Source organism: Dendrobates tinctorius, unplaced genomic scaffold, assembly GCF_039654945.1.
Source record: "Dendrobates tinctorius isolate UK_male_01 unplaced genomic scaffold, ASM3965494v1 ptg000192l, whole genome shotgun sequence".
NCBI classification, from domain to species: domain Eukaryota; kingdom Metazoa; phylum Chordata; class Amphibia; order Anura; family Dendrobatidae; genus Dendrobates; species Dendrobates tinctorius.
Genome location: NW_027361859.1, coordinates 13,833,185 through 13,853,494, shown reverse-complemented (window position 1 = coordinate 13,853,494; position 20,310 = coordinate 13,833,185). Strand labels below are relative to the sequence as shown.

The 20,310-nt window shown below is 43.6% G+C and overlaps 1 protein-coding gene across 1 annotated transcript in view; it reads right to left on the bottom strand.

Annotated features, from left to right (window-relative positions):
• Positions 1–1,523: 1,523 nt before the first annotated feature.
• Positions 1,524–20,310, bottom strand: part of LOC141055971 (uncharacterized) — a 78,311-nt gene continuing 59,524 nt past the window's right edge. Inside the window, 5 exon segments of the mRNA XM_073552662.1 lie at positions 1,524–3,054; positions 10,062–10,152; positions 10,351–10,448; positions 10,532–10,655; positions 10,738–10,911. Coding sequence (XP_073408763.1) covers positions 2,060–3,054; positions 10,062–10,152; positions 10,351–10,448; positions 10,532–10,655; positions 10,738–10,911 — 1,482 coding nt within the window. The 3' untranslated portion in view covers positions 1,524–2,059.

Sequence of the window (20,310 nt, the reverse complement as noted above, 5' to 3'; positions counted from 1 at the left end):
CTCTTATCTGGTTTCTTCCACTCTCTACGGATTAGATCTTGAATCTTTTCGTTAAAGGGGAAGATCCTTCGCTTCCTCTGCTCCAGCCCACCGAATATGACATCCTTCATGGATAACTGAGGTCTGGGCTCCTCCACTTCCATTGTCCCTCTCACCGCTTTTACCAGCTTGTCCACTAGGTCAAGCGGCAGACAAAACCGACCCGAATCCAACTCTTCTGAGGAGGATGAGGGGGATGAAACATGGGAGTCCTTACTTCTCCTCCATTCTACCGAGGAATCAGACTCCACAGGGTCCCCACCCCTTAAGCTTCCCGTTTGGGACAGGGATTTCAGGGTTTCCCTCATCTCTGCCCTGACTATGTCCTTTAAGCTTGCAGCTACCACGGGCGATTCTTCCGCCACTGTCTGCTGGATACAGGCGGGACACAACCTTTTGGGGCACGAGTCTGGCAACGGGCATGCACACAGTGCGCATTCTGTTTTGTTTTACTTGTGGCTTTCTTCCCCTAAAATAAAACATAGAGGGAGGCCCCGTCACTGAGTGAACATTCACGTAGATCACTTACCAGTGCCACAATTAAGTACCGGAGAATGAGGGGGATTTTTCCCAGTCAGTGCTCCTGTCTGTCTAGAGGAGCTTTTATGACTGGATTGGTCACTTCATCCCGCATGCTCCTTACTGTCACGGGACTCTTTCTTCTTTTGTTTGACCTGCCGAAGGTCCTTCAGGGGCGGCAGTGATGCTTGTCGCTGCTGCTTTTGCTGCTGCTGCTGATCGCTCTCCATTACTGCGCTGCAATAATGTGGCCAAGGCATGGCACCCATCTAGGGTCCGGCCTATATACCCCTCCTCCGGACAGCAGACATGCCGCGCCCTCCCCCCCCTAATAGGGCCCCCCTCCCCAGCCTGCGCCGCTATTGGCCGATGGACTGGCGCTTACCGGCGCCTCTCCCGATGGGCGCCGCCATCTTGGGGCCTTCGCGCCTGCGCAGTGGCGCCGTCGAGCTGGAAGCGTCCCCAGGCTCCACCCCCGACGTCACCGCGACCCCGACGAAACCGGAAGTCACGCGGGACGCCCGGTCGTTCCCCCATGCAGCGCTCCCCGGTCCCCAGCACCCTGCAACCGCGCCGGACCCCCCGACCACCGCAATCACGGAGCCGGGAGACCCCGGAGGCATACTCACCGGCGGCGGCTGATCCTTCCCAGGAGGCGGACATCCTCCGGACGCCGCTCCCTGCTGCACACGCCACTGCCATGCTGCCCATCCAGGGCCATCGTGGCGTCCTCCAGGAGCTCCGCACCAGGCCGAGGTAGGAGACCCCCTGCTACCTGCACCGGCCGGCCGGCCTGGGATCCATTATGTCTGTAGGATCCCGTCCCCTCAGGAACAGGAAACCAACTGATGCGTGGGAGAGATGCCGCCCTTTTGTATCTGTAGGTTTCCTGTTCCTGAAGGGCGGATCCCCTCTCTCGTGGTGCTGTCATGGGAGTCCGAATAAAAATACACTAAGTTCTAAAGTAATTTCCCTTATCATTTAATCATACAACTGTCTGTTACATGTTTTTCTACAATTTGCAAATAACAAGTTATATATATAACCCCTTTTCATTCCTCAGGTTTGATCGTGTTAAAATAAAAACAATTATACAAACCTCACATACAGATGCCCTTCCAGTGGTGTCGGCGCCCGGGGCTCATGTGAGGTTGTTACGTAATGTGAGCACTGCACCCAATCAGCGATGGTATCACTGTCATCACCTTTGAACAAATAAAACAATAAAAAAAAAATTAGAGAGCAGCCAAACCCCTGGCTTCCTGTTGATGTTCAACACGTCTGAAGGTGGAATAGTGAAGCTGGCCTTGATTGGGTGCAGGGCTCGTGTTATGTAACAACCTTACATGAGCCCTGGGAACGCAAGTTGCAACACCACTGGGAACGGCGCTGGCAGGGAAAGTGAGAATGACTGATTTTATTTTAATGAGGCCAAACAAACTCCTTTACCAAGATGTAATTTTCAGTTAAAACATTGACATTATGATTATGAAAAAGGCTTCTACCCTGTGTAACTGCTCAGGTGACTAAGAAGAGAAGATTTCATCACAAAACATTTCCCACATTCTGAACAAGAAAAAGGCTTCTATGCCGTGTGGGTTATCTGGTGTCTATCAAGATGTGTTTTCCGGTTAAAACATTTCCCACATTCTAAACATGAAAAAGGCTTCACCCCTGTGTGAGTTCTCTGATGTCTGATAAGACTTGATGAATCTGTAAAACATTTTCCACATTCTGAACACAAAAAAGGCTTCTCCCCTGTGTGAGTTCTCTGGTGTATAACCAAATTTGTTTTCCGGTTAAACCATTTCCCACATTCTGAACATGTAAAAGGCTTCTCCCCTGTGTGAATTCTCTGGTGCATAACAAAATGTGATTTCTGGTTAAAACATTTCAAACATATTGAACATGAAAAAGGCTTCTCTCCTGTGTGAGTTCGCTGGTGCTTAATCAAATCTGATTTCTGGTTAAAACATTTCCCACATTCTGAACAGGAAAAAGGCTTCTCCCCTGTGTGAGTTCTCTGGTGCTTTACAAAGTTTGCTTTCTGTGTAAAACATTTCCCACATTCTGAACATGAAAATGGCTTCTCCCCTGTGTGAGTTCTTTGGTGCTTAACCAAGGTTGATTTCTGGTTAAAACATTTCCCACATTCTGAACAGTAAAATCTATTCCCTGCTGTATGAATCTCAAGAAAAGACTTTTCGAGGGGAAAACTACTTCCATATTCTGAATGTGAAAATGGCTTCTTTGCTTTAGGAGCAGTTTGATTTATAATGCTTAATTTGTGACTTTGATTTTCCTTAGTAGTCAGTAATGAATCAGAAGACAGGACCTCTTTTAAAGGATCAGATGACGGATCTTTGCTGTGAAGGGATGATGGTAAATCTGGAGTAATCGTAGTCACTTCAATTGTATCCTGTGGGATCTCAAGATCATCAGATTTAAAAATTGAAGATGTCAGCTGTCCCGCTGATCTCCACGTACAGTCATCTGCTAAGAATAAAACCTATTATTTTTGAATAAAATATTCTTAATTTTTCATTTTTTTACATTTCTACTTAAACTGTTTGTAAAAATGGCAAGTTATGCAAAATATTAAATCATTCACCGAGACAATGACAGTTCACAGTCTAATAGAAAACATCATGGGATGAACCAGTGGAGCGTGGTGTTCAACTGTTTGTTCATTCAGTCTCCCAAATATGGAATTAAAAGCCACCAAACAATGTTATGTAGGTGAAAATACCAATAAAAACTTCTACTCATCTAACAAAAAACAAGTCTCTACTCAGGGCCATCATCTGTCAATGGAAAAATAAAGGTTTCCACATTATTAGTGGCTCAAAGGTTCTTAACTCCTTAGTGACGGAGCCAAATTTTTTAAATCTGACCAGTATCACTTTATATGGTAATAACTCTGGAACGCGTCAACAAATCCCAGTGATTTTGAGAATGTTTTTTCGTGACACATTGTACTTTATGATAATGGTAAATTTAGGTCAATATGTTTTGTTTTTATTTATAAAAAATATCAGAAATTTGAGAAAAATGTTAAAAAATTAGCAATTTTCAAACTTTGAATGATTATCCCTTTAATCCAGATAGTCATGCCACACAAAAACATTCATAACATTTTCCGCATGTCTGCTTTACATCAGCATCATCTGTAAAATGTTCTTTTACTTTGTTAGCATTTTAGGAGGTTTAAAAATGGAGTAGTAATTTATCGTTTTATCAAGGAAATTTACAAAATTTATTTTTTCAGTGACTTATCCAGGTTTGAAGTGCCTTTGGGGGTCCTATATATTGGAAAACCCCCCAAATGACACCATTTTAAAAACAGCACCTCCTGACATTGAAAACTGCAGTCAGGTAGTTTATTAACCCTTCAGGTGATTTTCAGGAATTAATGCAAAGTGGCATGACAGAATTGAAAATGTGTATTTTTACCACCTAAATGCCACTAACTTCTGAACAGGTTACAACAGCTGTCAGACTCTAAGGCCGCTATTTGGGCGTGAATTGCCATGGAAAACATCAGGACCACACAATCAAGATCTCAGGGTGCCAATGAGGATAAAGAGGAAGCCCCCACACTATGTTAACCATTTATATGATGTTGTCACTATTGACAGCAGCATATAAGGGGTTAAAAAGATTTGGACGGTGCAAACACTGATCGTGGCTGATGCAGCAAGTTGTCACCTATAGTGTACAGCTGACAGCTGCTTGATTGTCACCTGTATGGGGATGCTATTCTCTTATATCTCACGTCAGTTAAAAGACGTATTGTCGGTCATTAAGGGGTTAAAAAGCAACATGGCTTCCATAAACCAATCCAGCAATATCCGCTCTCTCAAAGTCAAATCTCCCCCTCGCTTCTGGATCTTGCAGTGTGCCCAAACCACATATAGCATCCATATACACTCACTGGCCACTTTATTAGGTACACCATGCTAGTAAGGGGTTGGACCCCCTTTTGCCTTCAGAACTGCCTCAATTCTTCGTGGCAGAGATTCAACAAGGTGCTGGAAGCATTCCTCAGAGATTTTGGACCATATTGACATGATGGCATCACACAGTTGGCGCAGATTTGTCGGCTGCACATCCCTGATGCGAATCTCCCGTTCCACCACATCCCAAAGATGCTCTATTGGATTGAGATCTGGTGACTGAGGAGGCCATTTGAGTACAGTGAACTCATTGTCATGTTCAAGAAACCAATCTGAGATGATTCGAGCTTTATGACATGGCGCATTATCCTGCTGAAAGTAGCCATCAGATGTTGGGTACATTGTGGTCATAAAGGGATGGACATGGTCAGCAACAATACTCAGGTAGGCTGTGGCGTTGCAACGATGCTCAATTGGTACCAAGGGGCCCAAAGAGTGCCAAGAAAAAATTCCCCACACCATGACACCACCACCACCAGCCTGAACCGTTGATACAAGGCAGGATGGATCCATGCTTTCATGTTGTTTACGCCAAATTCTGACCCTACCATCCGAATGTCGCAGCAGAAATCGAGACTCATCAGACCAGGCAATGTTTTTCCAATCTTCTACTGTCCAATTTCGATGAGCTTGTGCAAATTGTAGCCTCAGTTTCCTGTTCTTAGCTGAGAGGAGTGGTACCCAGTGTGGTCTTCTGCTGCTGTAGCCCATCTGCCTCAAAGTTCGATGCACTGTGCGTTCAGAGATGCTCTTCTGCCTACCTTGGTTGTAACGGGTGGCAATTTGAGTCACTGTTGCCTTTCTATCAGCTCGAACCAGTCTGCCCATTCTCCTCTGACCTCTGGCATCAACAAGGCATTTCCGGCCACAGAACTGCCGCTCACTGGATTTTTTTTTCTTTTTCGGACCATTCTCTGTAAACCCTAGAGATGGTTGTGCGTGAAAATCCCAGTAGATCAGCAGTTTCTGAAATACTCAGACCAGCCCTTCTGGCACCAACAATCATGCCACGTTCAAAGGCACTCAAATCACCTTTCTTCCCCATACTGATGCTCGGTTTGAACTGCAGGAGATTGTCTTGACCATGTCTACATGCCTAAATGCACTGAGTTGCCGCCATGTGATTGGCTGATTAGAAATTAAGTCTTAACACACAGTTGGACAAGTGTACCTAATAAAGTGGCCAGTGAGTGTATTTGGCATTACTATAGTGAGAGGAAGCCACTTAATTTATGGTGTGTCTCCTGGAGCTCAATCTGGGCATTATGTGTTGGGTAATAGAATTGTATATTTGCAATTTTCAATTCAACATCCACTGCTTGCTAATTTCCAGAAAGTGTCTATGGGATCAAAATAGTCATTTCACCTATACGTAGATTAATTCACTGAGGGTTATAATTTTCCAAATTTTGCAACTTTATGGATATTTCTACTGCTCCGATTTTCTGCCCTTTTGTCATATTAGGGCTTCTGCAAATGGTGTGTCCCATTTCCTCTGGGATCTGGTCCTACGACATCAGCTTCTGTCACCAGGTGCAGCCTTATTCATTTTCCAGGTGTCGCTGGCAATGGAGGAGACGTCGGGACCAGAAGCTATGGGTGGCACCGGCTCTGTCCAGCCACTAAGATTAGGGTGCCTGGGACTAGTAGGACCATTTAGGCTAGTATTATGGATTAGCGTGCTGTTCAGCTGGAGTAATCTGCTCCATACTTCAGCCAATTGGACATCACCACACTCTCCTGAAGCTCAAAACATTGCTGGAACCTGCCAGATACAGCCTTGTTCTCCTCTGGTTCAGTCCTCTGCGCTCAGCTCCAGGTTTGTTTATTCGTGTCCTCTGCTCGTTTACAGAGTATTCTGATTTTGTATTTTCTCTGCCCTCCTGGTTGTGACCCTACTACATGACTATTCTTCTTGTCATCTCACTCCAGAGTACAACAGGCAACACTGAGTGCCAAGCCTAGGTGTCTCAGTGTAAATCCAGATCCATGCAGAGGGGTTAAAGGGTAGTGAGCAAGGCAATCCCTGGGATCAGGAAAATGGAGTAGATAGTACCAAGTCTGTTCATGGTGGCCATCTTTTGAGCTGCCAGGTGACCATGAACAGTGCCCCCCATACATTGTGTCTGCAAATTATTTCTGCAAGATCTGCAATCAAATATCTAAAAGGCGCTCCTTCCCTTCTTAACCCTGCCATGTGTCCAGACAGTAGGGTACAACTGAACCAAAAATCAAAAGAAACACTTGGAGATGGGACACAGAACTGGATAACAAATAAGGCAGGGAACAATCAATACTCTAAAATGCCTTTATTGAAGTACAGTGGGGAAAAAAAGTATTTAGTCAGTCAGCAATAGTGCAAGTTCCACCACTTAAAAAGATGAGAGGCGTCTGTAATTTACATCATAGGTAGACCTCAACTATGGGAGACAAACTGAGAAAAAAAAATCCAGAAAATCACATTGTCTCTTTTTTTTTCATTTTATTTGCATATTATGGTGGAAAATAAGTATTTGGTCAGAAACAAAATTTCATCTCAATACTTTGTGATATATCCTTTGTTGGCAATGACAGAGGTCAAACGTTTTCTGTAAGTCTTCACAAGGTTGCCACACACTGTTGTTGGTATGTTGGCCATTCCTCCATGCAGATCTCCTCTAGAGCAGTGATGTTTTTGGCTTTTCGCTTGGCAACACGGACTTTCAACTTCCTCCAAAGGATTTCTATAGGGTTGAGATCTGGAGACTGGCTAGGCCACTCCAGGACCTTGAAATGCTTCTTACGAAGCCACTCCTTCGTTGCCCTGGCGGTGTGCTTTGGATCATTGTCATGTTGAAAGACCCAGCCACGTTTCATCTTCAATGCCCTTGCTGATGGAAGGAGGTTTGCACTCAAAATCTCACGATACATGGCCCCATTCATTCTTTCATGTACCCGGATCAGTCGTCCTGGCCCCTTTGCAGAGAAACAGACCCAAAGCATGATGTTTCCACCACCATGCTTTACAGTAGGTATGGTGTTTGATGGATGCAACTCAGTATTCTTTTTCCTCCAAACACGACAAGTTGTGTTTCTACCAAACAGTTCCAGTTTGGTTTCATCAGACCATAGGACATTCTCCCAAAACTCCTCTGGATCATCCAAATGCTCTCTAGCAAACTTCAGACGGGCCCGGACATGTACAGGCTTAAGCAGTGGGACACATCTGGCACTGCAGGATCTGAGTCCATGGTGGCGTAGTGTGTTACTTATGGTAGGCCTTGTTACATTGGTCCCAGCTCTCTGCAGTTCATTCACTAGGTCCCCCCGCGTGGTTCTGGGATTTTTGCTCACCGTTCTTGTGATCATTCTGACCCCACGGGGTGGGATTTTGCGTGGAGCACCAGATCGAGGGAGATTATCAGTGGTCTTGTATGTCTTCCATTTTCTAATTATTGCTCCCACAGTTGATTTCTTCACTCCAAGCTGGTTGGCTATTGCAGATTCAGTCTTCCCAGCCTGGTGCAGGGCTACAATTTTGTTTCTGGTGTCCTTTGACAGCTCTTTGGTCTTCACCATAGTGGAGTTTGGAGTCAGACTGTTTGAGGGTGTGCACAGGTGTCTTTTTATACTGATAACAAGTTTAAACAGGTGCCATTACTACAAGGTAATGAGTGGAGGAAAGAGGAGACTCTTAAAGAAGAAGTTACAGGTCTGTGAGAGCCAGAAATCTTGATTGCTTGTTTCTGACCAAATACTTATTTTCCACCATAATATGCAAATAAAATGAAAAAAAAACAGACAATGTGATTTTCTGGATTTTTTTTTCTCAGTTTGTCTCCCATAGTTGAGGACTACCTATGATATAAATTACAGACGCCTCTCATCTTTTTAAGTGGTGGAACTTGCACTATTGCTGACTGACTAAATACTTTTTTTCCCCACTGTATATGGCAAAATTTGTAATGTGCAAAAAAAGGGCCTGCACAACAAAAATGGCTAAAACCAATTAAAAATATTATAAATATAATATCATAAGGAGGCCACCATTAAAGTAATAGATTATGGTCATAAATATATAAAATGCACAGATGGTATTATTTGCATAATTATTGACCTTTTTAGTATTCTGGTATATGGTTGAATTGATCTGTGGGATTTAGTCTCTATATTTAAATTGTTAAGCAGTTATGTCCAATTGTTGCTAATTTAGTAGTGTATGACTGTACAGAAGGTATTGTCGGATTCAAGAGAAGTTGGAAAATAATTTGCAAGATTCATCTTTTTGCTATTCCTCTTTGTGAAAATTAAAAAATTGGAGCTTTTATTTTGTGGAGAATTCCAAAGTTATCACAGATTTGAAAAACGGGGCCCTGGTTAGGAACACAAAACTGACTGCAGGAATGGTTACCGTAAATCATAATATTTTGGGCACCAACTACTGTAGTAAAAAACTGACTATAGACAATAACACATATACTGAAATGATCAAACTCATCAATCTTCATCGGTAAAACATTAGTAACTAGTGGTGAAACCTCTCTGGGGTAAGTAGATTATGGGGCTCGGTGGTTCCTGGCAATCTAAACTATCGGAAGGGCCAATATTTCCTGTCAGATCAGTTTCAAGAAGAAATATTAGATAGTCAAACATAACGTTTTATAATAATGCAGAGCCGAGGTGTCTTAAATTTAGATTTTGGGCATTTGGAAGATGTAATGGAGACTTTTTGTTAAAGACTATCATGGAGTTACAGAGCTACTAAGAGTTCTGACCAGAAGATAAGAGTAGAGAAAGTATTAGTGCCCCCCCATTTCACGAGAGATTGTGCCGTAATCTGAATTCCTTATGATCGAAAACATAATGGAATTTGACATGGAGTGATACCATGAAACCAGGGCTGGAGCCATGCCAACACATCTCCTGCAGGCATGAAGACATGTATATTACAGCCATCAGTCACGCACAGCGTAGAAATATATCATGGCACAGGTGGAATGTTTTTTGAAGAGTTAATCGAAATTCTGTTTAGTCGGTTTTAAAAGAAAAGTCAGGATAAAGGGAAACTCTGCTGTTGTTGTACAGAAATTCACACTTGGCCTCAATGTGCATTAAATGTTGTCGATCATAAAAGTGACGTTTGGCCAGAAAGACTGGACCTGGTCTTGTAGGGACCATATGAGCACATTCAAAAGCACAGAAGGGAGAGAAGGGAGATTCATCCAAAAAGATATCAGGGTTCTAGGAAGCCAACAGCATCATTACCCTCTGCTCTCTCTTACAGGACCATCATAATATTTTTCTTCAAGTGATTTTCTAACTTCTCAGCACATTCTATGTACGCTGTCATTTGACTTTGTAGCGTACAGATCTGGGCAGGTAACGATCAGAGGCTTTCACAATTTCACAAAATAATTTCAACATTTTCGAATGGAGAATATCGTGGTCTTAAGGCAAAATGGTGATCACATGATTGTGACACGTACGGACTACACCACTCATAAAGGAGCCACAGCTGAGGACTAACAAGAATCTTTGACTTCTCTGCATTTAGTGGTTACTGCTCACCTGGGTAGCCATATGTAGGAATCTCCTCTTTACACCTCTCATCACCCCTCACATATGTCTCTGTAGTATTAATATGGGTCAGATCTTCACCCTGAAAGAAATATTGTAAAAGTCACAGACAGATGGAGAAGTCACATCTATGACCAGCTCTAATCCTGCCATCTCCACCTTTCTCATTACACAAGTATAAAACATATAATACTGGTGGATAAAACAAGACTGAGCACAAGACCTTCACAGCCGTCTACACATCATAGGGGAGATCTCATATCACCTTCTCTCCACCTACCTGATGATCCTGAGGAACATTGGGATCTTCTTGTTTACAGTCCTGTGGAAGAAGAGGACGGGGACATCTCTCTGGTGTTGGCCTCTTACTGGAGAGATCTGGAGGAAACACATGCAGGGACTGAATTAATTCTTTACATACAGATAATTATAGGCCGTGTGTATTTAGTCCTGTCTATTACCTGGTGATGTGAGGGGCTGGGGAACCTCCATCATGACGTCCTTGTACACATCTTTGTGTCCTTCTAAATACTCCCACTCCGCCATGGAGAAATAGACAGCGACATCTTGACACTTCATAGGAACCTGACACACACAATGACACCGTCATCCCACGATCCCTTCATAGCATTAGTGTATAATGTCCCAGCATTCCCAGCAGTGTCACCTCTCCAGTCAGCAGCTCAATCATCTTGTAGATGAGTTCTAGGATCTCCTGGTCATAGATGTCCTCATGTATCAGGGGGTGAGGTGGAGGCCCCATGATTGGGCTCAGGGGTCTTCCCCATCCCTCAGACACAGGGTCCTGACAGCACTCACTAGAGGTCTTCTTCACTACTGTGTAATCCTGGTTATGGAGAGACACATTAATAAATCTCACTACAGACATTTCCAGAGTCCTCACCTCTCCAGTTCTGTCCACCTGTTATTCCCATAGATAAGAATGACGTAATGTGACGTCATCAGAATCTCTCACCTCTCCAGTAAGCCGGAAGAGAATCTCTAGGGTGAGGTGTAATATCCTCTCCGCCATCTTGTCCCTGTCCATATCCATCTTGATGGGTAAATCAGGAAAATTCTCTTATGTAGAAGATCTTCACTGAGAGGATCCGATATTGTAGAGACCTGAATGAGAAGAAGATGAGCCGATGTAACATCATAAAAATCCGGTGTAATACAATTACTGGAGATAATCAGGGAAACATATGAGATTTATTATTTTACAGTATTTAGTTTCCTTCTTTACACCTACTAATAAAACCTATATATTTTAGGCCACAGACAACAAGCAGTTTCTCCCTCGGAGTCGGCAGCTGAATACGTTCCTCATAGACTCATCTTCCATAACGCTAATTCTCGTCTCATTTCCCGACACTGGAATCGGCATTAGCAATACTGCAGGAGATATTCATTACACGGGACAGGAGAAATAACTACTTCATGATGAGGACGACATCTTCATCTTCTACTACGGCTCTAGAAACATATTTGGCCAGAGTCCGTCACTGACTCCATCCCCACCGGACGTCTATATGAAGGTTTCCCGTCTTCCCCGCACTGTAATCTTCTATCACGTTAGATCTCCGGTCTGATTCACACACAGAAGTTTGAGGCTTTTAGAAAAGATGGTTTTAAGAACATCAAGACAGGAAATATCTGAGGCCAAATTCTCCTCGTAAAGTGTTTTTTTTTTCTCTCGATATTATTTTTTTTATTTTTTAGCATTTTCACTTTGGCTTCTATATATTACATGAAAAACACAAAATAAAGTAAAGTTGGGGATAGAGGTACTGTGGGAAAATTAAACTGTGTGTGGGAACCAAGATAGGGGCTCTACGGCATCAAGAATGGGGAGAAGGGAGGATTTATTATATAGAGGTCTGGGTGGTGTAATAGTAATATATAATCTGTATAGTGGTACTGGGGGAACATTATACTGTGTGGAGGCCCCGTACTAGGAGAGTAATACAGGTCTCCTTGGTTCCCGTCTTTCATAGTTGGGTCGTTTCTTTTTATCAGGGGAAAAGGAACAAAACCATTGTGATTCTTATAAGGAGACAACACAAAACCCCCTAAATATAACATTTCTCTACCAACCCCCCAATCTGTGACTCTTCGGGGTAAATCGCTCTCTCACCATTGGATTAGAGCTGATACTATGGAGCTAAAGTGACTAAACAGACTTTCTGTCCCCTCCATAAAGGGGCACTTTCTCGTGTTTGTCAGAACTGTCCGAGGATTATTAGAGGGGATAGTTTCCCCCCAATTAGAAGGGACACCTGTGGATATTGGGGTCTTTACCTGCTACAGTCCTGGTGTGGAGCCTCCACCCGCAGAGCCGCACTCCACATATATGGCTGCTCTGTGCGCACAGGACCTGGGATGAGGTCACAGGAGGGGAGGAGTCAGGGGTCACATGATCAGGGGCCTCAGTGTATGCAGGACTCTGCTGTGCTGGTTGTCATGGTGCTGGATGAGGGGAAGTTTATGTGTGGGGTCAGGAGGGGTTTACAGGATGGATGTATCAGAGCCGTGTGTGTACGAGGTGTACGGAGCGGAGCAGTGTGTGTACGAGGTGTACGGAGCAGAGCCGTGTGTGTACGAGGTGTACGGAGCGGAGCCGTGTGTGTACGAGGTGTACGGAGCGGAGCCGTGTGTGTACGAGGTGTACGGAGCGGAGCAGTGTGTGTACGAGGTGTACGGAGCAGAGCCGTGTGTGTACGAGGTGTACGGAGCGGAGCCGTGTGTGTACGAGGTGTACGGAGCAGAGCCGTGTGTGTATGAGGTGTACGGAGCGGAGCCGTGTGTGTACGAGGTGTACGGAGCGGAGCCGTGTGTGTACGAGGTGTACGGAGCGGAGCCGTGTGTGTACGAGGTGTACGGAGAGGAGCCATGAGCCGTGTGTACGAGGTGTACGGAGCGGAGCCGTGTGTGTACGAGGTGTACGGAGCGGAGCCGTGTGTGTACGAGGTGTACGGAGCGGAGCCGTGTGCGAGGTGTACGGAGCAGAGCCGTGTGCGAGGTGTACGGAGCAGAGCTGTGTGTACGAGGTGTACGGAGTGGACCTGCAACATGGTGCTCGATGAGGGGAAGTTTATGTGTGTGATCAGGACGGGTTTACAGTGTGGATGTAGCAGGAGTATACGAGGTGTATGGAGCGGAGCCGTGTGTGTACGAGCTGTATGGAGCGGAACCATATGTGTACAAGGTGTACGGAGCGGAGCCGATGAGTGGAAAACCTGCGTTTTACTGTCTGAGGATTATTCGGAAACTTCATCTTGCCATTTGGATTCTCCAATGCTCCAACAGGATCTCACAACTTTCTGAATGATATCTCTCTGATTACATTGGGAGATTTGTTGTGATGTTATTTCTGCTCCTGTTCTAATTCAACCTTATCTCTAAGAGCCATTCATTGTGAAAGTCGGGATTGGGGCTGTTTTATCTCAGGGTTCCAATACTCTGACCAATTTGCGGTCATTTGCATTTTTCTTGAAAAAATTTTCCTCTGCTGAAAGAACAGAGACATTTTCTGGAGGGGGCAGTGCATCAAATCACTGTGGTCACTGACCAAAGAAATTTAGCGTATATTGATCAGCTAAACGGCTAACTACTAGACAGGCAAGATGGTCCTTATCTTTCTATAAATTTAATTTTTTTCTATGACTTTCAGGTCGGGTTCCAAGAAGGGTGATGCATGATATCCATGATCACGCAGTCTTAGTTCAGTTTCTCCTCCAGAACCTCCATCCTCCATTTTCACTAAGGGCATTGTGGTTTCGGTCATATCCTTGGAATTGGAAGCAGAAAGCCATAAAGTCCAGTTATTGGCTCCTTCCGCCACTTCTGGGTCCAAATGATTTGTAGTTGTGTACCTTAGATTGTGTTTGTTACAGGAGTTTCATGATTTCGTCTTGAGTGGTCATCCTGCTGTCACAGCTATGAGGAAAGCTATTACTAGACTTTTTTGGTGGTCGTCTATGTATATTGATATTAAAGATTTTGTATCTGCTTGAGAAGTCTGTCATAAGTTTGCAATTGCCAATTCCAGACAGACAATAAACATCTGTCCATGGATTTCATCCATGTCTGATGGGAAGACTTTTATTTGGGGGGTGGTTGGCTGAATCCGTACATAGGCTCATTTTGTTCCTTTGTCAGGGTTACCTAATGCTGAGAAGCTCTCCAGGTTATTTGTCATGTTGTGAGATTGCATGGAATTCCTCTTAACATTGTATCTGATAGGGGAGTGCAATTTGTCTCCAAATCCCAGAGAGCGTTTTGTAAAAAACTGGGGATTGACTTGTCATTGTCCTGTGCAAATCACTCTGAAACCAACGGTCATGCAGAAAAGACAAATCAATCTTTGGGACAAATTTTAAGGTGTTTTGTTGGTGCTCAGCAGCAGGACTGGTCTTCATTCTTACATCTTTCTCGGGTCGCTTTTAACAGTCGGATCAATGAGTTAATTATCATTATTTTTTTAAAATTATGCTTTTTTTTCTCCAGTTTGTGAATTTTCTAAGGTAAGTTCTGAATGTCCTGGGGTGGAGGTCACCATACAGAAGCATGGGATGTTACATAAGTTGAAAAAAGCCCTAGGACCATCAAGTTTAACATTTCTTTACCAATTATACATTTTTGTCACTAAATTATCTATAACCCTGGAAACTATCCAGCCCTTGTTTTGAAATGTGTTATAGTGTCGGCCTCTTCTTCTACCTCTTGTGGTCGGCATTCCACAGTCTTGACGGCTTTAGCTGTAAAGTACCCATTGAAGGGAAGGTGCAGTGATTTTTATTTTGTATATTAAAAAAATACATAAAGTTTTTTTTTAACCTAAGCTTGACTATATTGTTTTGTTTTTTTTGTTTTTTTTAAAAACATTTTTAATGCAGCCACTGGTGGCTGTCATTTTACATTGCAGATCTGTAAGGGTCACTGGACGACACAGTCTGCAAATACAGCAGCCCATGGGCATAGGCGACAATGACCCTCTTACATTATATCAGCATCAGATGTGAGCTAGGCACTCCTCTGTGGGCGGCTCAATTCACAGCTGTATGTGTGGCCGGGAGCCATTTTATTATAACCCAGTGCTATCTTCTAAGCTCCATTTATGCTCTATCACAAGCCCTGATATGCTGGAAGCTGTACTCTTTACTTCCGGCATAACATGTCCTAGGCAAGCTGTGCATACCAGTGGAGCTGCTGGAGATCATAAGAGGAGAGGAGCTGCTGGATATCGGAAGGAGCTGCTGTATACCCGAGGAGATGCAGGAGATCATAAGATGAGAGGATACTGGAGGAGATGCTGGAGACCTGAGGAGCTGCTGGATACCAGGGGAGCTGCAGTGACGACAGGAGCGGGGCGGTGGCGTCATTCATTGGTAACTATCAGGGCTACAGTGGTGAAGGGCCAGGCATATGAGAGGTGGTAGATGGCATGTGTGAGGGGGAGATAGTATCTGAGAGGTGGCATATCATAGAGGGGGAGATGGCATGTGGAGGGGGAGATCTCATGTGCGAGATGGCATATTTGAGGAGCTGGCCACTTACTAAATACTATTGGACAAATGGATGTAGAGTGGAGTCCACTGCTCTACGGGATGCAGACGTTTTCCAGCATTCAGTCTGTCTTCAATGCTACAGCCAGGATCATATTGTGATGGAAATATATATATTTCATATAGATCTCACTTGCATATATAATCAAAGCTAATATATATATACTCGTATAATCCATTGCTTTAAATGGCTGCCTCGAACCAGACAGCTCTTTGGCACCAGATGTGCTAAAGTGATGAGTAGATGTCTCAACTCTGTCCAGGTCTCAAGAGGCGAGAGTTACACTTTAGTAACTTAAGCAGAATCTTGCCATGCATTAATCACGATATTTCATATATTTAGATAGCAAATAACAAAGGAGCTTGACCGTATGGTAACTAATTAGGCCTCTTTCACACTTCAGTTTTTTCAAGTCAGTCACAATCTGCCAATTTTTGAAAAAAAAGGATCAGCCAAAAAAGGGGCGGATCCGTTTTTTCCCCCCATAGACTTACATTATTGGCGGCTCCCAGGCGGATGAGACAGACAATGCGTTTTTTCTTCTTGACGGTCCGCTATTTTCATGTGCGCATGCCCGGAAGCTTTGCTCTGGGATCATTTTTAACCCAGTAAGGCCGTTCCGGGATCGTAAAAATTCTCTCTCTCCGTTTTCCGCCATTTTCGCAGATTACAACTGATCTGAAAAACGGAAGTGTGAAACAGGCCTAACCACCCCTTTCTATACGCAATTATAAAACCATGTATGTACAATAAACCATCAATATTGATGGAATGTTATTCTGTCACCATGAGCGTATAGTGTCATTTTTGAGCGCCCAAAATACTCAGTCTAATCGGCAACGGCCGCAGCACACACAGGGATAGATTTATTCTAACCAAATTTTCAGAACATCATTCCTCACCAATCGTTACACTGATGACTCTACCTTGTGCCAGTCATTACACTGGTTACCCATCCACTCCAGAATCCAGTACAAACTTATTACCCTCACCCACAAAACACTCCATGGCTCAGCATCACCCTACATCTCCCTCATCTCAGTCCCCCACCCTACCCAAGCACTCCGTTCTGCCAATCACCTGAGGTTAGCATCCTCAATAATCAGAACCTCCCATTCCCATCTCCAAGACTATTCATGTGCGGCGCCAATTCTTTGGAATGCACTACCCAGGTTAATACGATTAATCCCCACAGTTTTTAGCGTGCTCTAAAAATGTATTTTTAAGACTGGCCTACCATCTCAACGCATTAACCTAACTATCCCTGTGTTGCCCATTCAAAATCTTTTACCATAACCAGGTTCCTCGCATTATGTTGTCACATGCTGTACGCATTTAATAACCCTCTGTGTCTGTATTGTTACATTCTTAAGTTGATAATCGGTTCATGCAGCATTACATGAACACCTGATTCTTACACTTTGATTAGTCCAAAAAATGAAAGCCATTGTTACCATCCACCATTCGTGTCTCCCTTTTTTCCTCATAGACTGTAAGCTTGCGAGCAGGGCCCTCATTCCTCTTGGTATCTGTTATGATCTATGTGTTTATTGTTATGCTGTAATGTCTATCGTCTGTACAAGTCCCCTCTGAAATGTAAAGTGCTGTGGAATATGTTGGCACTATAGAAATAAAATTATTTTATTATTATTATAGAGCACCGTTTACATTGATATTATTGCATTTTATTAGATATTTGCTTACTGTGTTTTATTAATTATTTTCTTTCTCGTCAGTTCATCCTCCGTAATCAATGTTTCCATTCAGTGACAGCAAGCAGAGGAAGACATGCTGAATGGATCTTATGTACAGTATACCTAAGGCCAGACAGGAGATTGCAAAAAGTAAATGTAAAGCAATCATTCTATTAATCTGTTCTGCATCTCAAGGTCTCAAGCCATTGTGCTGCCAGCAACTAGGCCCATTGTGTGAATGGGGATAGTAGACCCAGCGGAGACGTCACAACATCACAGGTGATGGGTTTAAGGAATATACTTTGAGCTAAAAGCAGAAATTTTAGAGGGATGAGAGAAAGAGGCCAAATCATTAGTGAGGAGTTGTTGGAGTAACATGGAGAGGGAAGGATCAAGGCTGAGGTGGATGGATGGATGGCTTATGGAGATTTGGAGTTTCTTAAGGATTGGTGGTCCTGGATACTTGGACATCGGTTGTGTTATTTGTCATCTACAGAAGCCTGGACTGTGAATGCACACTATACTGGTGGGAGATACGAAATCTGTGGGCCAACCAAAAGTTGGGAGACAGTGAGTATCACCTGGTACGGGGTCAGTGGGAATGTTGGCCCCAGGGAGAAGATCTTGTGGTCTGGGGACAAATTTTTTCAACCATCTACCTGGATTTGTGGTAAAACCATGGAAATAAGGAATAAAAAATAGTAGCATCGTTAACCTGCGTAGGTGATTATTACAACCCACAACCTCAGATCTTCACAGCATATGATGGGGAGATGGCATGTGACAAGTGAGAGATGGCATTTGAGAGGGAGGAGATGGCATGTGAGAGGGGGAAGATTGCATGTGAGAGGGAGGAGATGGCATATGTAGGGTAGAGATGTAATATGCAATGTTCATGTGTTTTCACATGTCATGTCAGCTCGGAGGAGGCTGGCAAAATGTCAGTTTGTACAAGGGACAGAAACCATCTTTGATCTTGCATTACCAGAAATTATATTTCTTAGATCAAAATACCTTTTCTATGTAATTGTAAGGGGAGGCAAGAACTATAGTAAGGCCAGAGACATTAAAGCATCAGTGTCTGGGCCTTCCCTCACAGAAAATTGCATTTCACTGTTCATCGTACCTGCGTCTCCAGGTTCAGGGCCCCCTGGGCACTTCCCAAGCTGCAATGGCCTTTCTTCGAAGCGACTCCCAGTAATTGAGACACAGTCCATAGTAACTTGTACAGTTTCTTTACTGATAACTTCACACAATATATCCACAGTTGGCACATCATGGGATACACATTCATCTTTACTTGTTTCCTCAGCTCTCCCTACTTTGCTGACGCTTCTATAAGGCACACGTCCGGACCGGACCGTCTTAAACTGCTTCTCAGTTTCTTCCTGGCCTAACCTCACCATGATGACAATTCTTTCTGCCTGTTTCACCCCAGACTTGAAATCATCTGCCACCCGGTTTGGTTACCTCTGGAAAAGCATCCGACTCATCTCTACCGTTCTACCGTTCCCTGCAAAGCTTCAACTTTCTTCTGATCCTCACTCCAACCAATTCCCACCCTAAAGGCATCTGCCCAGGCTATGAGTCGCCACATCGTCTCTCTACTGTACTGGCCCACTGTGTTGATGTCTAGTGGCCGTGGATAACATGGGCTGTCGCTGCTTAACGATGAGCCGTCCTGGGCCTCTAGCCTATGTGGACACTTCGGGCACCCTGGCCCCATCTCAGCTTAACGTCCTGATACTCCTGCCTTACAATGTGAGTGCTGACAATTTATCACTCAGCCTTGATTCGATTTCTCCTCCAAAGCCTTCATCCTCCATTCTTCCTCAGGGTTTGTGATTTCTATGGTATCTTCAGAGTTGGATGCATTGGCCCCTTCTGCTACTCCAGGTTCCAAATTATTTGTGCCGGTGTACCCAAGGTTGCGTCTGTTGCAGGAGGTTCACGATTCCTGTCTTGAGTTTTCACCCTGGGGTCACAGCTATGCAGATAGGTATTGCTAGTCTCTTTTGGTGGTTATCCGTGTATAGTGGCTTGCAAAAGTATTCACCCCTCTTGGCTTTTTACCTATTTTTTTTACATTACAACCTGTGTTTAAATATTTTTGTAATCCGATTTGTCTATCATGCATCAGCACTAAATAATTTAAACGGGTGTCGGTATATATTAATTCAATGGCACTTCATAACAGAACATAATTCAATATGAGGGCTAAACATAATTGTTCCAATGAAGAAACTTTTGAAAGACAATCACAGATTTCAGCAGCATGGATATAGCAACAGGGTTATTAGACGAGGGTATAAGCGAGCAGACCAAACCACGAGAAAACAATTGTACTATGGTACCAAGAATAAAAACCACATATACGGAGGAGGCACAAATTTGTTTTGTCTCAAGCTACTTTACAGAATGGCAAGAAGTGACTGGTATTGTTAAAATACATTGGAAAATCCTCCAAGCTGACCCTATATTAAAACAAATATTGCCCATTTCTCTTTCCTGTGTGGCTAGAAGATCAGCTAATCTGAAAGACCACCTGATACATAGCCATTATGATCCAAAAAAATGGAACACTAATAATAATGTAGGATCAGAGGGTTTTTTCCGTGCGGCATGTGTTAAGCCTTTCGACAACATGCTTCAAGAACCAGGATGGTTCTGTTATGGCACACAAAATGCGTGTGTCGTCATCTAAATTGTCTGCTTCCAAATTGAATGTGGGGTCTCACGGCCGGAGAAATCGGGACAAATGCAAGCAATTGTCTCTCAAATGATTTCTGATTTATTTCCAGAAGTGTACAACATTTTATAGCAAAAATCGAGCTGTCTCATTGCATTACATCATGGTTCTTCCAAATTACTGATTATCCCAAATAGCAAATTATTACTGATCTCATATGATCTCATATGTCCTATATCTACTATATAATCATTACGCACATAATTATTGTTTCTATCCTAATCCACCC